Source organism: Macadamia integrifolia, chromosome 2, assembly GCF_013358625.1.
Source record: "Macadamia integrifolia cultivar HAES 741 chromosome 2, SCU_Mint_v3, whole genome shotgun sequence".
Taxonomy (NCBI): Eukaryota; Viridiplantae; Streptophyta; class Magnoliopsida; order Proteales; family Proteaceae; genus Macadamia; species Macadamia integrifolia.
Window position 1 is genome coordinate 816,545 of NC_056558.1, and position 21,990 is coordinate 838,534.

Consider the following 21,990-nt stretch of genomic DNA (forward strand, 5'->3'; position numbering starts at 1 on the left):
AAATAATAATAATAATAAAAAAATAAATATAATAATAATAATAATAATAATAATTTCCTAAATTGGTGGTGCAGATGCAAAAGCTGACCCCAACTTAAAGCCTAAAATTCTTGCTCTAAGTCATTGTATTGAGCTAGTCTTTGGACTGCAACAAAAAAGTCTTGTAATCCTATTTAAAGAAATAATTAAGGAGGTGAAAACTTCAAGTTATAGTAAGCATATCTGGGTTAACATTTATGAAAACAACAAATCTCTATTTTATTTTTAGTTAATGAAATTCAATATTTATATAAAAAATAAATATATTTGGATCTTGATCCGGGTCACTGATTACCCAAGTAGGGATTTAGTACACGAGTACTGGATCGATATATGGATATTGATACAATACTAATCGAGATTGATCGTAACAGTCTAGATCGATCAATTTTACTTCTACAGTCGAAATGAATACAATCCGGCTGATCCAATACCAATACTTAGAACCTTGTAACCCAACTCAATCAGACCCAATCCACCACAACCATAAAGAGGTTGAATGGACCCATGGAAGCAAAAGATGTGTTTTCTAAAGTGTATTAGATTTAATTTCACAGCAAGTAATCAGTCTAGGTAGTTACCGAGGATTATAAAAAAAAGCTATCACTTTAAGGATTGAAAAAGGGTCATTGACATAATAAAGCTAAGGTGACAAATGTATAAGATATAGGTGGAGTGTGTTTGAAGTTTGAAGCTCTCTCTTCTCTTCATTTGTTCCTCTTGGTTGTTACCGTAAGGTTAAGCCTTCCCCAATATATACTATTGGAATTTGGAACATTCCACACCCAAAACCCAAGATTACGATTACCTAAAAGTTGGACATTCCAAACTTCCAATAGAATCCGAGTTTGGTAACTATTTTTATTTCTATAAAAAAAATAAAATAAAATAAAAAAACTATTTTGAAAGACCAAAATACCTTCCTTTGAAACAAACTATGTTTTTATTTTCACCATTTTGCCCTTTGATGATTATATTTTCTCTTCCTCTTGAATCTGGTTCCTCTCTAATTATCAACGATTAAGTAGATTCGGACATGCATCTTAACACATGGATGCACATCTCTAAATCCATTCAATCATCGAATGACTCTTTAAGGTCCAGCAATTGGAGGATTGAATTCTTTTCTAGTGCAACAGGCATTTGATGCACATCGAACAACCAAAAATGCTCAAGCACAAAGTTCAAGACAATTGCACGAAACCTAAAGCATTTCTGAACGTTAAATGAGCATCATACCACCTATTACGCCATAAAAGATCCAAATCCGTGATTGAAAAAGAAGTTTTTTTTTTTAATTCCTCCTCCCACCCCTTTTTTCTTCAGTTTCTTTTACCATTGTGAATAACTGTGAAGTTGAGCAAGGGGTTGGGTTGTGGTCCATGTGGACCCCACAGTCTCCTCATTCCTTCTATCTTGTGAGTTTCCTACATCCAATGATTTTTTCCATCTTCTTTTAAATAAAGTAATTTTAAAAGTAATGGGAGAGTGACGATCAGATTGAGAAGTAAAGGTGCCCACTATTATTATTATTATTAATAATAAAGAACTTGAGTTGAGATTCAATAGAGCTCATCTGGTTTCACGAGGGTGGATGGAGTCATCCAATGACTGCCACTCACTGCCTATGCCATTGTTCCGAACATAGTTCATCTTTCTTCTTATTTTACACAATGTATTTTCTCTTTGAATAGAGCCACCTTTGCTAAAAAGAAAAAGAAAAGTAAGAGAGGTTCAATAATTTTCTAAGACTCTGTTTCGTTGTAAGAAAAATATAAATATTTTTTGAAAAGTTAAAATATTTTGGAAAAAATTTTACGCTCCTTCTTATGTAGGTGAAATGAATTTCCAAAAAAATGTTGGGTACATCGTCAAAGTGTCTACATGTGTTACCCTTTTCCCTCTCCCTTTGAAGATGACCCCCTTGAAATACTGTGTTCAGCCTTATGACTAGTGCATGTCATTAACTTACCAAAAATTGGCAGTATACCCAATCCTTTTCCATATATTTTACTACTGATAAGGCAAAATATGTCCCATTCCTCAGCACGGCTGAAGCGTATATGCGAACCTGAACAAGACTGACCCACTACCTCAGCCCTCCATCAGGCCGTGCTACCACCTCGTCCCTCCATCAGGTTGTGCTGCCACCTCGGCCCTCAATCAGGTCGTGTTACCACCTCAGCCCTCCATCAGGCCGGGCTTCCACATCGGTATCTCATCAGGCCGTGCTACTGCCTCGGTCCTCTATCAGGCCGTGCTGCCACCTTGGCCTTCTATCAGGCAATGCTGCTCCCTTGGCATCTCATCAGGTCATGCTACTACCTCGGCCCTCCATCAGGCCGTGCTGCCACCTTGGCCCTCAATCAGGCCGTGCTTCCACCTCAGCCCACCATCAGGCCATGTTTCCACCTCGGCCCTCCATCAGTCCATGTTGCTACCTCGGCTTGACCAACCTGTTACATCGGCTCGGCACAGTCAAGTAATGCACTCAAAAACGTGCACACGTCCACTCCTACATTCAAAGGACGTGATCCCTGACCATGGGGGTAAGACTCTATCCACTACACGTCATTAGAGACGTCCACCCCTCTCACGACTTGCACCTCCGAGATCAATGGAGAATATTCTCAAAATATGCCATGGAACCCGAAATATTCTCAGAATCACAGTGCCACTCCCCTCAAGGACTCTACGCCTAAATTGAACTTTCCACAAATGCCCCTCCTTCTCTCTCCATCAGTAGCCTATAAATACCAAGGTAAACCTCTATTATAAGGGATCGATCACTCACTCCTTTTACTGGAAAAGCTCTCTTGAATATCTGCTATGGAAAGATCTAACTTAGGCATCGGAGAGTCCCCCGTCGGGTCAGCCTGACTCTCCCTTGTCATCTCTTCTGTGTAGATTGACCAAAGCACTAGAAACTGTAGGAAAAATCATCCGATCAATTTTTACCGTATCAACTACAAATGCAAATATTTCTTTTTATTTCATTTGCAAAAAAATGGAGCTAGAAGACAAAGTTTTCCTTCAAGAAGAATTCTCTCACCACACCACATGTGATTGACCTTGAGACTAGATTTGCACGTGTCATCATGGAACAAACTCCCATCCCATATTGTAAATGGTCAAAAATACCCTTTCCCTTACAGTTACATTGATAGGACCAACCCCATAATGAGGGAATCCTTTTTATCAATGGTGAAGGAAAACTGAGTCTATTTTTTTTTTTATTGTAATATTTACTATCGTTGAAAAAAAATAATAATACTAATAATGGGAGGAGATTCATACGCATAACTAGGGGTGACAAAAAAGTCAGTCAACCCAAACCCGCCATAGCATGCTCTGAGCCCGATTAGGGCTTGGACTGAGATTTCATCTCACAGGTGGGCTAAGGTTGAGAATTCAGTCCAACCCAACCTTGTATATTAAGTATATAACAATAATAATATAAATATATTAATAATTATAAATAGATACTTGTAGAAAAATATTTGTAAAAAGTCTTCCGCTTTCTACAATCTATAAATATACGAAAACTTTGGTCTTTGGTTTCTGCAATATATGCATCAAGATCAAGCAACCAAGTAACCAATAGTACTGAACTAAGCTGAGATATCCCAGCCCGACCTAAAATTGGGCGAGGATAAAAATCCTAACCAGACCCGGCCCATTGACACCCCTATGCATAACACTCACTCATACACTATTTTGCAAATAGTGGGAAAGGTGAGGGTTTTGGTCATTTCAACCCACATTGATCTCCATTGCACTGTTACGTGTACGATTGTTTGGCCTAATAATTTGTTAATATTTAATCAACATCCTAATCCATATATATATTATATATATATATATTTTAAGGTGGGTGGATGAAGCGAGAAGAAACTGTGCATGGTGATTGGCCAAAACTTGAGGGTTTCTCTTTTTGTTATTTTTGTATTGTACTACATTGAATTGAATTTTATTGAGTTGACCGTTATAATATCACACATTATATTTGGCAATTTGGAATTAATTACTATAGATACTGATCTAATGGCGAATTGCATTTCATTAATGTCAGTGCTTGGTTAATTAAGTCAACAATGGCCTTCTCAATTTTAAATTAATAGATAATGCAAGCATATCAATGATTTGAGAAGTTTCCATAAAAATAAGAGCCCACCAACTTTGCTTGCGCTCAATAATTTGGCTTAAAAAAATAGATGCATTAGTTGTCAAAATCACCCCAAATAAATAATAATAATATGGGCAGGGGAAAGCAGTCGGTCTTTCGTAGGAATGCTCATACACAACAGGGTGTGAAAATACCTAAGTGTGGTAGGAGTCTATGTCTGGACATTTTCTGTACCAAACGGGTAGTCGGGTAAGGTTCTTTTCCCCAATAATATATAGGAAAATATTTTTTTTTATCTACGAGTGTAACCCTTGACTCAGACACGTGGGAGCAAAATGACTATCCCCTTCATAAACTGGAAATCTATGTTACTATGGGTTTCATCGTACACTCTTATTGACCCTCACACATGTAGAAATCATATCCCCCATAGAAAATACTTCTCCATAATATATTATGGATACATGTATATATAAGCCAATGTGAAAGGCAATTGATGCTGTTTTTAAAGTATATGATGTAGTAGGTGTTGGCCATTGAGAATATTTTAACGTGGATGAAGTTAAGTAAGTGGTTTCCTAGTCATTAATTTAATTGGTATTCTTATAGTCAAGAAGAAATGATAGTGTAGTAGTATGCTAGTGCTTGGTCGGTCCTTTGTCCTTAGTGTTAAAAAAATATGATAATGGAACATGCTTTATTTATATAATTACCGAGATATTATCTATTAATATAATAGCTGTTTTCAAGTTATTATCTATTAATCTTTTAAGTTGTCTGGACCGTGGGAAAGAAAATTAGTCTTAACCAATTTGATTGTTGGCTATGATATTCTATCATGTCAATTGGTACGGTATTTGGTATTTAGTACGGTTGTGATACAATAAACAAATCAAAAGTAGATATCAGGCCGCGAAGTATCTAGAAAATTCGTATATTTCAATATTAATATTATATCGGTTCAATTTCGATATTAGTATTCGATATTGGTATCAAATTGATACCCTTAATTCTCACATGTTGGCACTTCATTAATTGATGAGCCCTAATCCTTCTCATTTTGGAATATAATTTATTACCGTTTGATGGGTGCATACCAAGTAACAATCAAGAACACAAAACTTATTTCTTTTATTTTTTATTTTATTTAATTTCCTTATTATTTGTTAATAGAGACAAAAAAAAAAAAAAAACTCCATCTATCAACCATTATTTAATTTTTTTTATATTATTAATAAAAAGATTAAGTTTTCCTTCAGCCATGGTGAATAAGAATCTATACTAGTCGTAGCACTGACGTCACCTTTAATTGTCCTTCGTGTGCCTATGCTTGGTGCTCAAAATCAGCGTTGTCTCAAAGTTGTGACTTTCGTTTCAATCGACCCAGCGAAGAAAACTCCAGGACAACAACCTACATATGTGCTCCTAACTGAGTCAAGGCAACGGCTTTCGCGCTAGGCATGCTAGCGCACTCTGTAAAGAAAACGGATGCACTAACGTGCCCCAACAAGCAAGAAGAAGATGCTCATGCTAACATGCCACACCATTGCTTCTTTGGTAATAGATCAGCTAGTGTGCTATGGAGTTGCTTGATTGGTCCACTCCGCCAAGCCAACTAAATTTGAATGTGTTGCTTGTGACACTCTTTTTGCTCACTTACCAATTGGTCGAGTATTAAGCCAGTTGAGGTCTCTGTCGCTAATCTACACCGCATGCATCATTCTCTCCTAGAAGAACTTAGAGCTCAATGTTGTCAAGCTTCGCTCTTCCTCAATTTAGCATATTGTTCATGCCAATTGTGCATGTTGTTCACGGGGAACAAACTTGATCTTTTTCACATGTTGATTTCGATGAGAAAAATGGATACTAGTGGTATGAATCGGGAACCTTTAATTTCACCATGATAGGTTTAGACGCGTACAAAAATTATCAATAGGATATTTTGAAAAACATATTAAAAATCTTATTAGAGTTTATGAATAATAAATGGAGATGGAGAACGTTATAACTCGGTGGAGGATTTTTTTTTTTGGCTACATGTAGGTAAAACCGTAGCCTAGTTTTGGGTGTCAAGAATTGCCATGGCTAATGAAAATGATTGATCTTTCAGTAATCAATAGGTGGGGTAGTCAAGGAATATGACACTCTTAAAAGTCTATACTGAAACCATCCTAAGCCACAGAAAAAAGGAAATCCCGAAGAAAACACAAAAGGAAAACAAGGAACGGAATGGAAGAAATCTAACTCAAAGACAAAATAAAATAGGGCATTGAAAAATTAGAAAGAATATGCCTTCTTGGATGAATTACAAAATCAGAAGCTATCAATGGCCCCACCAAGAAAAAAGACTTTTACCAAACAATCGATAACGGGATTCTAAGAATCAATATCGGATTGATCAGATTGGTATCGACCAAGGCTAATATTATAGATAAAAAATAGGAGTAAAATTGATCGACCTAAGTTGATGCAGACTGTCTAGATTGATATTGTATCGGTGATACTGGTACCTGGCTCATCCTAGATGGGATATTGGTATCGGTGGGTAAAATCATAACAAGTTTTTTTTTTTTTTAATGGAAAATAAGGACAAAACTGATCGATCCAGATCACTGTTAGTAAAAATGCGTTTAAACGTTCTCATTTTTTATTATTTAAAACATGTTATTCTGTATGTTTCCCCAAGATACTTGAAAAAACTGCAAATAGCAAGCATTTCCGTTCTAAAACACGTTTTTGGCGTTTTTTAAGACTTAACTTATTAAATATAATGTCTACTTAATTGATCATATCTCTCTCTTCGGAACTCTGATGGACCTGATTTTTTCACCGACTTGAAGCTAATTCAATGATCTATATTTCTCATTACATCACCTTCAACTCAATATCAATGTATGGACCCCGAAATTGAGATACAAATTGATGCATTTACTGAAAAATGTTTTTAAAGGGATGACTTCCAATTCAAACTGAACATACATTATTACTCTAAGAGTGTTGACTATGTTGACAACAATGAACAACATCATAGCCAAGCCAAATTGCTTAATAAAACTTTGACATGTGCGGTGTATGGATTTAGAATTGATGTTGGACGATATTCAATTATATATCATAAAACTTATAATGAGACATGAGATATATATATATATATATACATTAATGTTGGATAATGTAGTTGTTTTGAACATTAGATGTATGTATTCATGTAATAATTCCTTAATTTATACTAGTATACTACCGTTTTTTTAGACCTGTTTGTTTGAAATTTACACGTTTAAAACCTTTACCGTTCGTTTTTCGTTTTTTCTGTTCTCTATTTTTTTTTTATCGTATCATTTCAATCTATTTCTGTTTTTTCACTATTCCCATTTTTGCTAACTATGATCCAAATCGATATTATATTGTACTGATTTGCACATACCGACATGATACCGATACAAATTCCCGAGATCTACGTATCTAATCCATAGGCTTTGACAGCAACCAAACATGACCTTCTACCCCCTCATAAAGAAGCCAGAAAGGTCAAGGGCATTATAGGAAATAAAGAAGCCAAAAAAGACCCAAACTTCAAAGGAGAGACTTTTAGGCTTTTGATTGGGCAAAAGACGAAGGGCATTATAGGAAATAAAAAATCCAAAAAGAATCAAATCTCAAAAGAGGTGGCTTTAACTTTTAAGCGTGGAGACTGAAGAGGATCTTTGTTATGTTTTAATTAGATTTTATTATTATATTACGTGGAAATTAATTTAATAATAGTTATAATAAATTAAAAAAATAACGATTAAAATTCTGAAAGTGGGAACCCGCTTCCCACGATTTCTATTCACCGTGGAATTCGGGCGCGGCTACTTCCTTTCTCTCTCTTCTACTCTTTGAGTATTCTCTCTCGTCATTTCGAGTTGTTCCATCTGGAAGAACAACTCTGTTTGAATCAAAAAGTGATCAACCAAGCTCATCTGCTTCTGGGTTTTTGTTCTATTTTTCTTTGAATAGAGACTGAAGTTTTTGAATTCTTGTTTCTAATTGGTTTTTCGACTATCTGAGTCCGAGCTTTTTTGGGTAATCTCATATGTTTTCTGGTGATTTTTCGTTTTGTTTCTCTGGCCGATGCTTCAGAGGTTAATGGGAGATGAAGACATCCAATCGTGTAAGCTTCTGGGTCTCTCCATGTCGGTTTTGATTTATTTTTCCTGAACTTGTTGTTCAATTGAAGTTAGTAAAGTGGGCTGGTCAGTGCTTCAGACTAGCTTTTTGCTCTGTTTTTCGTTGGTTTCTTTATTGTATGTTGCAGGACATCTGGGTTCTATCCTGAGTGTGTTCTGAATTTGAGGTTTGCAGTGTGAAGGGCTGTAGGATTTTTCTGTTCTTCTAATTTGTTTTTTCCTTTATCAATAAAGTGCTTGGGTTCTATAGTTCATGTTTCTATTAATTGGTAGTTTAGTTAGTTTGGATGGATGTGTTGATTCTCATATGGAAGCAATACTCTCCCCTTGTATCCCTCTTGTTGTTGTTTAAAGTTTAAATCATTCTTTTATATTTATCAAGCACAATGGGAGGAATTTTAGTATTCTGGAATTTGTTCTGTGACTATTGGTTGAGGAGAGTATATATGGTGCAGCTGAATTGAGTGGTAGGGTCTGGGGAGCTCTATTGTAGTTTTACAAGTACAAAATGTTCAAGAAAGCATTGGTATATTGGGTTTCTCTGTTCATCTAGCTGTGACAGGATTGTAAAGAGGGGGAGGGGGGGACAAGGGCAGCGAATGGTGAAATCTTATGCTAGACTCCCAATAGCAGAAACATGAAAATTCTTATGCTAGACCCCAATAGACATGAAAAATCTTCCAAACTTTATGAAAGTATTCACCGAACTCTTGTCCCTCCACCCCCCCCTCCCCCCTTTCCCCCCACCCGCGCCCCACCCCCCCAGCCAAAAAAAAAAAAAAAACAAAAAAGAAGGAAATTAAAAGACTGCTTCAAATTGTACTGGAATTGTCAACCATCTCAATTTTTTCTGAAATCTGAACCTTCAGATCATGGTACACTTGCACCATCTGTTGGCTTTCAAAATGAATGCTTTCCATGATATCAAGTGATTGCATGGTTTAAATCAGCCCTAGACCCTGTTTAACCTGTTAAAGGAAGCGCTTGGGCACATTGACTACAATCTAACCCTTTTAAGGGAAGAGCTTGGGCACAGTGACTACAATCTTTCGCTACCCAGCCAATGGTATCTTATCGACAGAATATCAAGTTCTGCAGGAAATCCATGGGCCATGAATATGGAGGAAATAAGTCTGGTGCATGTGGGTTCACATGTTGCATACTTTGAACTTGATATGAAAGTAATTTCTCATGCAACATTTGACTGGAAGTACTCGTTTCAAATTACTGGTTGTGTGGGATTCCTCTCTTTTTAGTGTAACACTGGTTGCAGATAATTTGCTAGAAATGAATTCTTATTTGTGTTTCCTAAGCTATCCGACTCCCAGTAGCCATTTCCTACGAAGGGAACTGGTAAATTTACTTTTTTTCTTGCAAACCTAAGCCTTCTTTTTGTTGGTTGTAAAAAAAGGGTATACTTAGTGCATGAGGCTCCTGCCACTGCAGACTCTGGAGAGGGTCATAATGTTCACAGCCTTACCAACGCTTCGCGGAGAGGCTGTTTTCCAACTCGAACCTGTGACCACTAGGTGGTAATAATGAAGCAACCTTTTATTGGGTGTACTTCAATCTATATTCTGCTTTCTATATGTATACATATTTGTATGAATCTTTCCTTCATTTTGTGGATATTGATGAACAGTTACAGTATGATAACTGCTTATTAGCTCAGAATGATATCTGAAATGAGTTGATTTGTTCTGTCAGTTTTTATTTTGGTTGCCAAAATTGCCACCATAAGAGATTTTCTTTTTGATAACTGATTGATTCTGCCCCATATTCTTTATTATTTTCTTCTTTCAGCTTTCTCTGCTAGCGGATTCAAAAAGTAGGAGATCATGCCTTTGCTATCTTCCTACAGCTTCTCTGCTTTGTATAGTTTTCTTCATAGGGAGTATGTTTGTCACAACAGATTTTAAAGAGGTATGGATTCCCTCTTTTGTTCTTATGAAAATGTTCCAAAAACAAGCTCTTTATGTAAGGATTTTGCCTGACCTCTAACTGGCATGAATTATTTCTTTTGGAAAAAAAGGACCTATTGTTTCAAATGGGACCTTGTGTGAAGGTATCCCCATCATAGTTGTTAAGGATTCGCCTAGGCGCCTTGCATTTGGACCCCCTTCTAATGGCTTGGGTTGCCTAGAAGCCGTGACAACTATGGTCCCAATTGAGTAACTAATACTGCCATGCTTTGATTTACATTGTAGCATAAGAAGATATTTTATGGATCAAAATTTTTACGTAATAGATTTGTGTTGATTTTTATGGTTCCATTCTTATTCAGATTGATCTTAACTATTTCTCTCTTGAGCCCCAATCCAGAAAAAGAATCAAAGCATGTTCAGTTGTGTTTTCTGTTCTTATACTTCAACATTGTTTTATATGTGATTCATAGGTTTTAAGATAATTTTATGTATTTACTTATTTGGAAGCCAGACTGTATTTTAGGTGGTAGATTGACAGTACTCGTTTTTGGGGATCCATTGTGTAGATAAGCTATTCAAATTCATTGAATTATATATCTATCTCTCTCTCTCTCTCTCTCTCTCTCTATATATATATAAATAATTTTGGGGCCTGTTATGCAGAGGTTTACAAGATGGAGAATGGTTGATAATGTGCTGATTACGGAACCTATTACATGCGAGGTTTGTTTCCTCTGCTTAGAAAAATTGTCAGCTTTCTTTCCTGGTCTGTGGTGTAAAAGTGAAATTGGAACTTATCTGATTTATATTGTTTTATTTGTTTTAGAATCAATGCAGGCCTCAGGGCAGTGAGGCATTACCCAAGGGGATCGTTGTCAGGACATCTAACTTGGAATTGCGACCATTATGGGGTTCCCCTAAGAAAAGGGTATGTGATCCACTCTGAATAATCTTGGTGGATAGTAGAATGAAACTTCAAATTTCAACTTGGATTGCCACACTGTTCAATGCTGGTCAATCTTGTCTCTTGAGATGTGGGATTTAATGAATATGTTGACAATTGTCAAAGTGGTATTACATATCTTGAGTTACTTCATGAATCTTCTGAATCCATTTGAAGTCTTATAGTTCATTGTCGCTCAGTAAAATCCAGTTGATGCACCCATTCCCAATGTACTTGAAATTTGAAACCTGATCGCATCTTCAAGTTTTGAATCTCAGTAGTTGTCAACGTCTTGAAAAACCTCGGGCCAGCTATCAACAAGTCAAAATCAAATTGATATACAGATTAATTTCAGAATATGCGAATCTGTAATTGTCCACTAGAAAAAAGAAAAGGGAGTGGAAAATAAAATGAATCTATCTCACCATTCAAAGCCATGTTAAGACTGTTTTTGTTTCATTATCTGAATGTTATTTCTTCTACTATTTCATGTCCTTTTCAAATGATCAATTCAAGCATCCACTTTCAATCTTCAACCTCCATCAATGCTAGTTTTTTTTCCCTGGACTCCTCTACCCACCTAAGGTTCCTTTCTTTTTTCTGATGTATTGAACTTCCAATGGGTATATAAACTGCTTAAAAAAAAGGACGTACCCACTACGGTATGCAAACTGCTTATAAGCTGTCTAATTATATAAGATGGTCAGAGATAAATGGTCTCATGTTGTAGAAAGTTTAAAATGTCATCTTGGGTCATGCTGAGCAAACAATGCAGTGCTTAAATGGTGGACACTGAAGGCTAGGTTTGATTTAGGATCTGCCTTAAGTTAATTAATAATGGCATGTTTAGGTTTGTTGGTTCTGTATCCAGGTTTAAGAACTAATGCACTGATGTCATGTAGACTTACATGCTTATAATGCAAGAGTTTGAAGGATGTCGATTTAGTGAGAAAGTAGCCTCAGCTTAATTCAACTGCGCCTTATTCCAACTCCTTGTTGGCTGCATAAATCATGTTCTGCACTGGATTCAGTGAAAGGCTGTCAGTGTGCTGAAAATTAGGATCTCAGAGCATTGGGGTTTGGACTCCAAGATAAAAAGCTTCTAGATTAGAGCTGGTTGTATACTGTTTTAGGGTTTCTTGTGAGGATCAAGAATGGGATTTAGAAACGTGAGCTTGTGAAAGGTCCACATTTTGTGATAGTTTCAAGCCAAAAAATATTGGAGCTTCAATTGGATTTCCCTAGCTTTGATCCCTAGTTGAGGCAAGGAACTGGTAAATCAATTCGTTTAGCTGTTTTTAGTGTTGAATCAGAAGCAGGCAATGAAGAATTATCTGGAGATGGCAGGTGCTTCTGAGATATCTGGCATTTGTCTTTCTCATACATTATCATCTCATTCTTATTCATATAGCTGGTAATCTGGTCGCTTTTTTTTTTTAATGGAATCTGGTTTAGCTGTTTGATAGATAAGTACTAAATAGAACATACATGCAGATAGGGAATGCTATTCCCATTTTGACCTGCATCTGGCTGTTTTTTCTCTTCATAAGTTTCATTTTTTGTTGAACTATGCTAACATAGTTAAAGCTTGACGCCCTCATGTTTCTTGTAGTTGTTCTTATTTTGATTCCTCATTCCATGCGATGCCTTAAAATAGCCTGTTACAGAAAATCACAGACAAAAGGGTTGACAAAATATTCATATATTAGATGGTCTCTTTATCACTATTGCAAAACTATTGCTGGATTTGATTAAGCAAGTATCTTGGCCACTTCCTATCTTGATGATAACTCAACTCAACTCAAGCGTTGTCCCAAGTCCCAACTAAATGGGGCTGGAAACACGAATCCTGTTTCACAACTATGTTTGTAGTTATGTTTGTTATTAACCCAAGGCCATCCATGTCTTTTCTCTTCACCCTCCCTGGCTTACCACTTGTTCTCGTTCCTCTAATCTGTACCATATCAGTCCTTCTTAATGTTACTTTGGTGGCTTCCATTGTACCAAGTGACTTCCCTTAAATTATCACTTACAGAAACCTAGGATGGTATATGATATGTTTGCTCCGAATGTACAAACCCATGTCACTGTCGATGCTGCTGATACTAACATCGAGAAAATGGTTTGATTTCCTGAATTAATGCAACAAGCATTGTTGTTAACTTTTCTGGTAAACATAAATGTATAAATACGTCATGCATAATACAAAAAAAGCATTAGTTTCTGGTTTTTTACATATGTTACCATGGATTTTTCTGTATCTGGTCTCAATAATAAATTTTCTTGAACCAGAATTCAAAGTCAATGAGCTTATTGACCATTGCTGTTGGAGTAAGGCAAAAAGAAAATGTTGATAAAATGGTAAAAAAGGTAACAGACCTATCCTTTATGTCGCTTGCTTTAAGTATTTACATGTTTATCTTTGTGGTCAACCATTCTGATATATTGCCTATGGCAGTTCCCATCAAGTGATTTTGTTGTAATGCTTTTCCATTATGATGGCTTGGTGGATGAATGGAGAGATCTAGAATGGAGTCCTCGTGCCGTACATATATCTGCAATTGATCAAACCAAATGGTAATGTTTATGATCCATCAAATACTGTTTATTCAGTAATTAGTAGTGGATCCTATTTCCCTCTTCATTTGTTTGCTTTGGACTGTGTCTAACATGGTGGAATATTCTTGATATGATGAATTAGGTGGTTTGCTAAGCGCTTCCTGCATCCAGATATAGTCTCTGAATATGATTACATTTTCCTTTGGGACGAGGACCTTGGAGTTGAAAACTTCAACCCGCGACGGTATGTAATTACTGATAGCAATTGTCTGCACTTATACTTGTTAAATTGATATTTTGAATATAGAAATGCTTATTGTGTTGGCTTTTGTTTGATTGGACCTGCCTTTATGTACAATTCATCTCAACACTGCCTAACCAGTTGACATTGTCTACCAAAATTCCTGTTCTGCAGTTCCACTCCAGTTAGGCTGATAGTAATGCCACCCAGTGTTACAAACCCTGATTTTGGTCACTACGGGCCCACCGAAGTCAATAAAACTCAAAATAGCACGATCAGTGTCAATTTTGTAAATATTCAGTACAATTCAGGATCCCTTTGGGTATGGTAAAACATAAACAGGGACCAAACGTGAGGTTTTTTTTCTTTTTTTTGGTGGAAGTACCAAACATGAGTTAAAATTTAAAGAAGGGATTAAACTGGAATTTCAGTAAAGTGTAGGGATAAAACAGAAGCACATTTAGAAAAGTAATAAAATTCAGCTTCTTCAACCTCTCGACTGAAACAAATCAGCAGTAGAAAACTCTTGGTTTCAGCTGAGAGATCTCATATATATCAAAACCAATCGAGGTGAAATTTCACGGTGTGATTCCTAATCCCCAATTTCCTTGAATGCAACCAATAACATACCAGATAATCAAATATAAAATATAAATAAATCTCTGAAATTGTTTTGGACAGAGTGAACAGTACCAGTGTAGACGATGAGGTCGGTTCTCCCAAACACTCTACTCGGGCTTAAAATTTTCTGGCTTGTTCACCTGAGTGTTTGTGAACACTCCACAAAATTTCATCTGAATGGGTTAGGTTAATAATGAGGAACTTTTAACCAATTTCTCTAATCCAACGGTAACAGCAGTAGTAGGAACATATAGGAAGCAGTAACCAGAATGATAGAGAACACAAGGAATAGCAGAAAATAACCGTGGATAAGAAATATAAGGAGGAGAGATGATCATAAACAGAAAAAAAAATAAGAAAAGAAGATCAGACTGGGACAGGAAGTATGAAGGAGAACATAATAATTCAGAGAGATAACCAATCAGTTCAGCCTTTGGCACCCAATAGCATCCTACAGGAACAATTTTATTCAATCCGATTTATCTCTAATCTATTGATTGCATATATCTAAATAGACTCAAACTACTCCTAACAGTAATCTACAAGCAGAATTTGAATTGATTCAAATTTCTATTCATATGATAGCTAACAATAGGTTAAAATAATTATAAAATGAAATCACAAAAGTAACCCCAATAACTAAATAAACCGTATCTACCCCTACTGGACCAAACCCAGGTTTGGACTTGGTTCTTTTGGGTTTGGGTTTCTATACTTGGTCATGTCGAACCATGCTCGTACAACTGCATCAGTTCTCCCACTCTTAACAGAACTCAACTCTGTCGAATTAGGTTGCGAACCCAAGATGCCTTTGTGTGATCTCGTCGCTGAGGTGGCACGTATCTCGGGGAAGACGGTTGGGCTGCAACTCCATAACTGGGAAGAATGGACTGACTCATAGATGGAAGAGATAAATGTTGTTTTTGAGGCATCTGTTGATGTTGGTGGAAATCTTATATTCTCCCTCCTGGTTTCACCTTGATGGTGTTCCATGCTCCATTGAGAATACCAGCAAACCAACCTTTTGTTGCCATAGTCTCCCTAAAAGAGAGTCACTAACGGGTTGACTACCTGGGCAAGTTACCTTATAATGAAGAGGTCAAATTGTAGATGAACTTGTATAACCGCATTGGCCTCTCCTCCAACATTAGGCCCAAAACCTTGCACATAAACTGTCTTTAAGAGATTCTTTTGTGGGAGGTTAAGTGCTCGTACAAAGACTTCTGAGATGAGGTTCGCTTCCACTCAAGTGTTGACAACTGTATGGATTGTCGTAGAATCCTCATAATGCAGTAAAGTACCCTTCTATCTGAAAAGGAGAGCTTTCTCTACTAGTCCATTGGAGAAGGGAGTAAGACTAGCCGAGTTAGTTTCAATCTCTTTATCAAGACCATTATCAGAGTCATCATTTGGATTAGGAGGAACAAGCTAATTAATCTCCACTTCATCCTTGTTGTCAATCTCCTCTATCTGTCTATGAACCATTGTCACAGAGCATCTCTTGTGGGGGTCATTTGTTACTGAAGTGACCTTTCTCGCTACAATTGCAAAATACATTGTTTTTCAACCGCTTGTTGCCCTTGGAGATCTCTGGCTTCTTTTTATCAACCTTACCGGGTTCAATTTTCCTTTCTTCAGTCTTGGGGGTAGTTCTGTAAGCTGAAGTCTTGAGTATGTCCTCTCAAGTGGATGCATTTTTCTTCAGCTTTCTTGGCATTCAAAGCTGCCAAATCAGCTGATGCAAAGTCACCATTAGCAAGCTCTAACCACCGTATCTCTGTGATCAGCCCAGTATATACCTGAATATCCATTGCTGATTTGTCTCCTGAATTTTGCATCTGGGAGATAACTTGTGGAATTACATGTTGTAGGTATTTCCATATCGTTACTGCCTTGATGGAAGTTGACTATCTTGCAGAAGAACACGTTAAAAATAGGCGGAATAAATTTCTCGTTCTATATCTGTTTCAAAATCTCCCAATTGGTGATGGGTCCAAGTCGCCTGTTAAGTCACGATTGTAGCACATTATCCCAATATGAACATGTGTATGCAATGAAATTTGGTAAGGATAAGCTTACACTTCTTGTTATCCGGAAAGGATTTGTAGGTGAAAATCTTCTCGACCTTTGTTAACCGGTTAAGAAAAACTTTGGATCCCCTTTCACTGTTGAAGTCTAGAACCTCGACATTGGTGTTATGATCTCTTTATATGAATTGTTCATGTGATGTCTTGGGGAATAACTAGCTCTGGTGGTGGTCTCAGAGGTGTATCTGTGAACTTAGAGTACCAAACTAAGGAACTGGTGTAGCTTGCTCTCTTCTGTTGATATTTAGGCTCTCCAAAATTAAATCCATCTTGGATGTGAGAGTCGTTATGGCTGTCAAATTTTCTTGGCATTTGGATTCAGGATGTGCCATATGCTGGTTAAGCTTTGCTTCAGTCTTTTATTGACTCTCAACAAGTGCACGATATAACTTGTGCATCTCAAGGTTGGTGATGTGAGAGGGTTTTGTCACGATTGGAATAGTTGCAAGAATTTCGGCTTTGATACCAATTAATGCAACCCTGGGTGACAAAACCCTGATTTGGGATCCTAGGGCCCCACCAAAGTGAATAAAGTCCAGAATAACGTGATCAGTGTCAATTTTGTAAATATTTATAACAGTTTAGGATCCCGTTGGGTGTAATGAAAATTTAAAGAAACGACTAAACTGGAATTTCAGTAAATTCTGTTGATAAAACAGAAGCACATTCAGAAAGTTGGGGCTTTATGTAATTTGGAAGAATTTGTCCTTAGTTGAAATGATAAGAATCAACTTCTTGAACCTCTCGGCTGAAACAAATCATCGGTAGAACACTCTTGGTTTCAGCTAAGTGATCTCATCCATATCAAACCCAAGTAAGGTGAAAATTTAGGTGTGTTATTCCTAATCCCCAACCCTGTTGAATGCAACCAATAATAGACCAGATAAGCAACTATAAAATATAAAAAAATTCCTTGAAACTGTTTTTGGTGAAATGAACAGTACCAGCTTAGAAGATGAGGTCAGTTCTCACTAACCCCAACTCTGTTCAGGCTCAAATTTTTGCAGGCTGGTTTGCCTGATGATTTATGAACACTCCACAAAATTTCTGGTCGAATGGATTAATAACCAAGGAGTTAACAAATTTTCTCTAACCTAGTGGTAATGCAAGTACCAGGAACAAAAGGAGAGGTAATAAGAAAAATGATAGGAAACACAAGTAATAGCAGAAAATAACTAATGAGAACAAAATATAAGGAGAGATCATCATTAGGAGAAACTGAGAAAAGAAGATCAGACAACAACAAACAACAACACCATAACCTTATCCCAACTATATGGGGTCGGCCACATGGATCCGAGATGGTCTAAAAAGTAATAGAAATAGGAAATAAAAGAAGTAACAAAAAGGAGTATAAGAAGGTAAAAGAAGAATTCAAAGTAGTAGTTAGAAATAGCATCACAGGAACATCCCCTACAAGGGGTTGGCTACACTGGTCCTTGGCCTCCACATAACTTTAACTGCGGTCATACTAGAATTGAGTCCTACCATTTTTATATCCTTCCTTACTACCTATTCAAGAGAAGATCAGACCTGGATGGGAATAGTTTGGTGCCAGCAGCACCATTAGAAGAACACTTTCATTCATTCCAATTTATCTCTGATTGATTGATTACGTGTATATAAATAGGTTCAAACTTCTCATAATTGTAATCTGCAAACAGTCCGCAAACAGAATTTGAAATTGACTCAACTTTCTATTCCTACGATAGCTAACAACAGGAACAAAATAATTATAAAATAAAGGGTAGAAGATTGCTGCCAGGACGCATGGCCCCTACACAAGCATGGGGGCCAATGAGAGCATGCGCAGGGGCATTAATGCAGGAGTAGATTACAAGTAACTAATTCCGCAATTTATAACCCCAAACAATACAAATAGGAGTAAGAAACAAAGAAATAATACCATCAAATAAATCCCCAATGATACAATACCCATATAGGAGCAAAACCAGCCCAAAACCTAACCCGACAGGAGAGAGAAAGACCTGTTATAGAGTTGGAGAGAGGTGCGGCCAGGGCTGTAGGAGTCCGATTGAGTTGCAGTCTTGGGCATAGATAGTCCCTAGGGAGGGTGCAAAAACCCCCAAAGTTGAGAGGATTCTGACGGCTGGTTGTGAAGTTACAAGCTTTCTTGATTTTCTGACCTAGGAGAGAAAACTGAGAAGAACCTTCAAGAACAGCAGCTGAATGCTTCCAACAGTGACTAGGTAAGGATCATGGGACCCTTATGAGGCCTAGAATACCCTGATTGAAGACCTAGCTGAACAGAGTACAGAAGAGAGAAAGAGAGGAGATCGATCTCTCTCCTATTCCCACTAAGATTGCTGATCGGTTATGATTTCTGGAGACTTTTATCAAAATCTGAACTATACCTCTTGAATGTTACAGCAAATAAAATAAAAAAAGAAGAATAAAACAGATGGGGGATTGAGAAGGGTGAAAGAGAATAAAGGAAGTGGCTATTTCAGCTTGGGCTTCTCACCTACAGCTATCTAAGCTGCTCTAAGCATTTAGTTGCAAACTTTCTTTTATAAATATAAACTTTCTTTCATTCAAATCTGTCCAATAATGGTACATATGCCTCTCTATTTATAGAGGGAAAGTTTACAATCATACTAATACTAGGAGCTAGTTTCCCAATAGGACTAGACACTCGTACTACAACTAGGAATTCAAAATAGGACTAGGACTTGACTTTATGACTCCAACATGGAGTAGGACTAACTAACTAATAGTCCATATAGGACTTTACAACCAACTAATGGTCTAATGGGCCTTTATTTAATTAAATAGCAACTAATTAAACTAATGAATAAAATCCCGTTTTTCTACCTTCTACCCATATTTTAGGCTTATTAAAGTGGCCCATTTCAAAGAAAACCCATGGGATCAATGGCCCAACACATACATAACACAATCCAAGGTTTATTTGCAATAAAATAAACCCAAGTGACTTATCTACATCAACTCGCCCTCTCTTAAAAAAAATTCGTCATCGAATTTTGTAGAGTGTGAGGGTGATTATATCATAGTGCACGTCCCTCTTCAAGTCGTAGAAAAATTCAGGTAGCTCTTTGATGATAAAGATGTAGTCTAGAATGTGAGGAGCTCGATCTTCAAGATACTTTAATGGGATGACAAACTTCACATGCTCAACTTCAACATCTTCGGATGTATCCATAGGGTCATCTACATATGCACCTTTGATCTCTTCTAACTTCAATGCAACATAAAGCTCTTTTGGTTCATCTACCTGGTGGTTCATAATCGGTTCCATTGATGGTTCAAACACAACTTCATTCTTGAACTCCTTAGGATCTTCCTCTTGGCTGTTCACAATCATCATAGTTGTTGTAGTGTCAAGTTCCCTAGTCTCAACCTCATTGTCCATTGTGGCAACTTTGTTGCTTTCTACTTCTCCCACATGAGTCTCGTTGATGGGAACATCAATGACTAGTTCTTCCTCAACAATAGGAATGGCTGAAAAAATTTTAACACTAACCTCAACTTTTGACTCTAGTTCACTGGTCAGAGGTGTCTTCTCTTGTTGCTCATTCGCAATAGAGGCCGATGATTCCTTAATGCTATTGTCAAGTGTGGGTGCTTTTAGACATCTGGTGGAAGGAAGTACATGTTTCGTTCATGCTCAGATAGGTACATGCCTGCCAACTCATACTGCATCTTGTCCCACGTTTTAGGTTTACATTCTTGAGCTTGAAGTTGCCTTTCACGGACTTTCCATTGCATTCGAACACAATCACTCATCTGGGAACATGCATATTGGCGTTTTTGTCTCTGTTAAGTTGTTGTCAAAATACATGTCCAATTCACGCATTCATTCAAGGAATTCCCCATGAAAATAACGTGATTGATCATTAGATTGGGCAGCAGTGGATGTATTCTGATGGGAATCCTATAGAGGGAAGAGCATTCTTTGGAAATATACAGGGAGGTATTGTGTCACCAACTTGTACTTCATCTCTTCCCAAGTCCTAGGCTCATGTCCTCGAACTCGGAGTCGCTTTTTATGGACTCTCCATCAATCTCTAACATGACCAATTAACCAGAAACAAACAACTTGAAGCTTTTGTGTCTCTGTCAAGTTATAGTAGTCAAAATATTCCTCCAGAGAATCTAACCAATCAAGGATGTAGAATGTATCCCTTTGTCCAACGAAGTAACGAACTGATGGAACCATCTTCGGTTAGGCCCTGATAGATTGTTTGGAGCTTTCTTCAACCGTAGCTCTGATACCACTTAATGCAGGAGTAGATTACAAGTAACTAACTCCGCAGTTTATAATCTCAAACAATACAAATAGGAGTAAGAAACAAAGAAATAATACCATCAAATAAATCCCCAAGGATACAATACTCATATAGGAGCAAAACCAGCCCAAAACCTAACCCGACAGGAGAGAGAAAGACTTGTTATAGAGCTGGAGAGAGAGAGGTGCGGCTAGGGATGTAGGAGTCCGATTGAGTTGCACTCTTGGGAGTAGATAGTCCCTAGGGAGGGTACAAAAACCCCCAAAGTTGAGAGGATTCTGACGGTTGGTTGTGAAGTTACAAGCTTTCTTGATTTTCTGACTTAGGAGAGAAAACTGAGAAGAACCTTCAAGAACAGCAGCTGAATGCTTCCAAGAGTGACTAGGTAAGGATCATGGGACCCTTATGAGGCCTGGAATACCCTGATTGAAGACCTGGCTGAACAGAGTACAGAAGAGAGAAAGAGAGGAGATCGATCTCTCTCTGTTCCCACTAGGATTGTTGATCGGTTCTGATTTTTGGAGACTTTTATCAAAATCTGAACTATACTTCTTGAATGTTATAGCAAATAAAATAAAAAAAGAAGAATAAAACAGATGGGGGATTGAGAAGGGTGAAAGAGAATAAAGGAAGTGACTATTTCAGCCTGGGCTTCTCACCCACAACTATCTCAGCTGCTCTAAGAATTTAGTTGCAAACTTTCTTTTATAAATACAAACTTTCTTTCATTCAAATCTGTCCAATAATAGTACATATGCCTCTCTATTTATAGAGGGAAAGTTTATAATCATACTAATACTAGGAGCTAGTTTCCCAATAGGACTAGACACTCCTATTCATAGTTGTCACGGCGTCAAATCGATCCAAGGCGGTGGAGGGGTGGCTAATCGATTTGGTGATGAATCGCCTGTTTTGGCATTGCCATGGCGGTCAAATCGCCTGTGTCATTTTTTTTTTTTCTAAAATTATTTAATATGCTACTTTTTTATTTTTCCTATTTTTTAAAGTT

General features: G+C 37.2%; 1 protein-coding gene across 1 annotated transcript in view; it reads left to right on the forward strand.

Moving 5' to 3' along the window:
- Positions 1-7,987: 7,987 nt before the first annotated feature.
- LOC122072284 overlaps positions 7,988-21,990 on the forward strand; it is a 23,976-nt gene continuing 9,973 nt past the window's right edge. The window contains exons 1-8 of the mRNA XM_042636868.1: positions 7,988-8,109; positions 8,288-8,318; positions 10,138-10,257; positions 10,923-10,982; positions 11,086-11,187; positions 13,495-13,572; positions 13,661-13,779; positions 13,904-14,005. Of these exons, the coding sequence (XP_042492802.1) occupies positions 8,301-8,318; positions 10,138-10,257; positions 10,923-10,982; positions 11,086-11,187; positions 13,495-13,572; positions 13,661-13,779; positions 13,904-14,005 (599 nt within the window). The 5' untranslated portion in view covers positions 7,988-8,109; positions 8,288-8,300. The remainder of the gene's footprint in view (positions 8,110-8,287; positions 8,319-10,137; positions 10,258-10,922; positions 10,983-11,085; positions 11,188-13,494; positions 13,573-13,660; positions 13,780-13,903; positions 14,006-21,990) is intronic.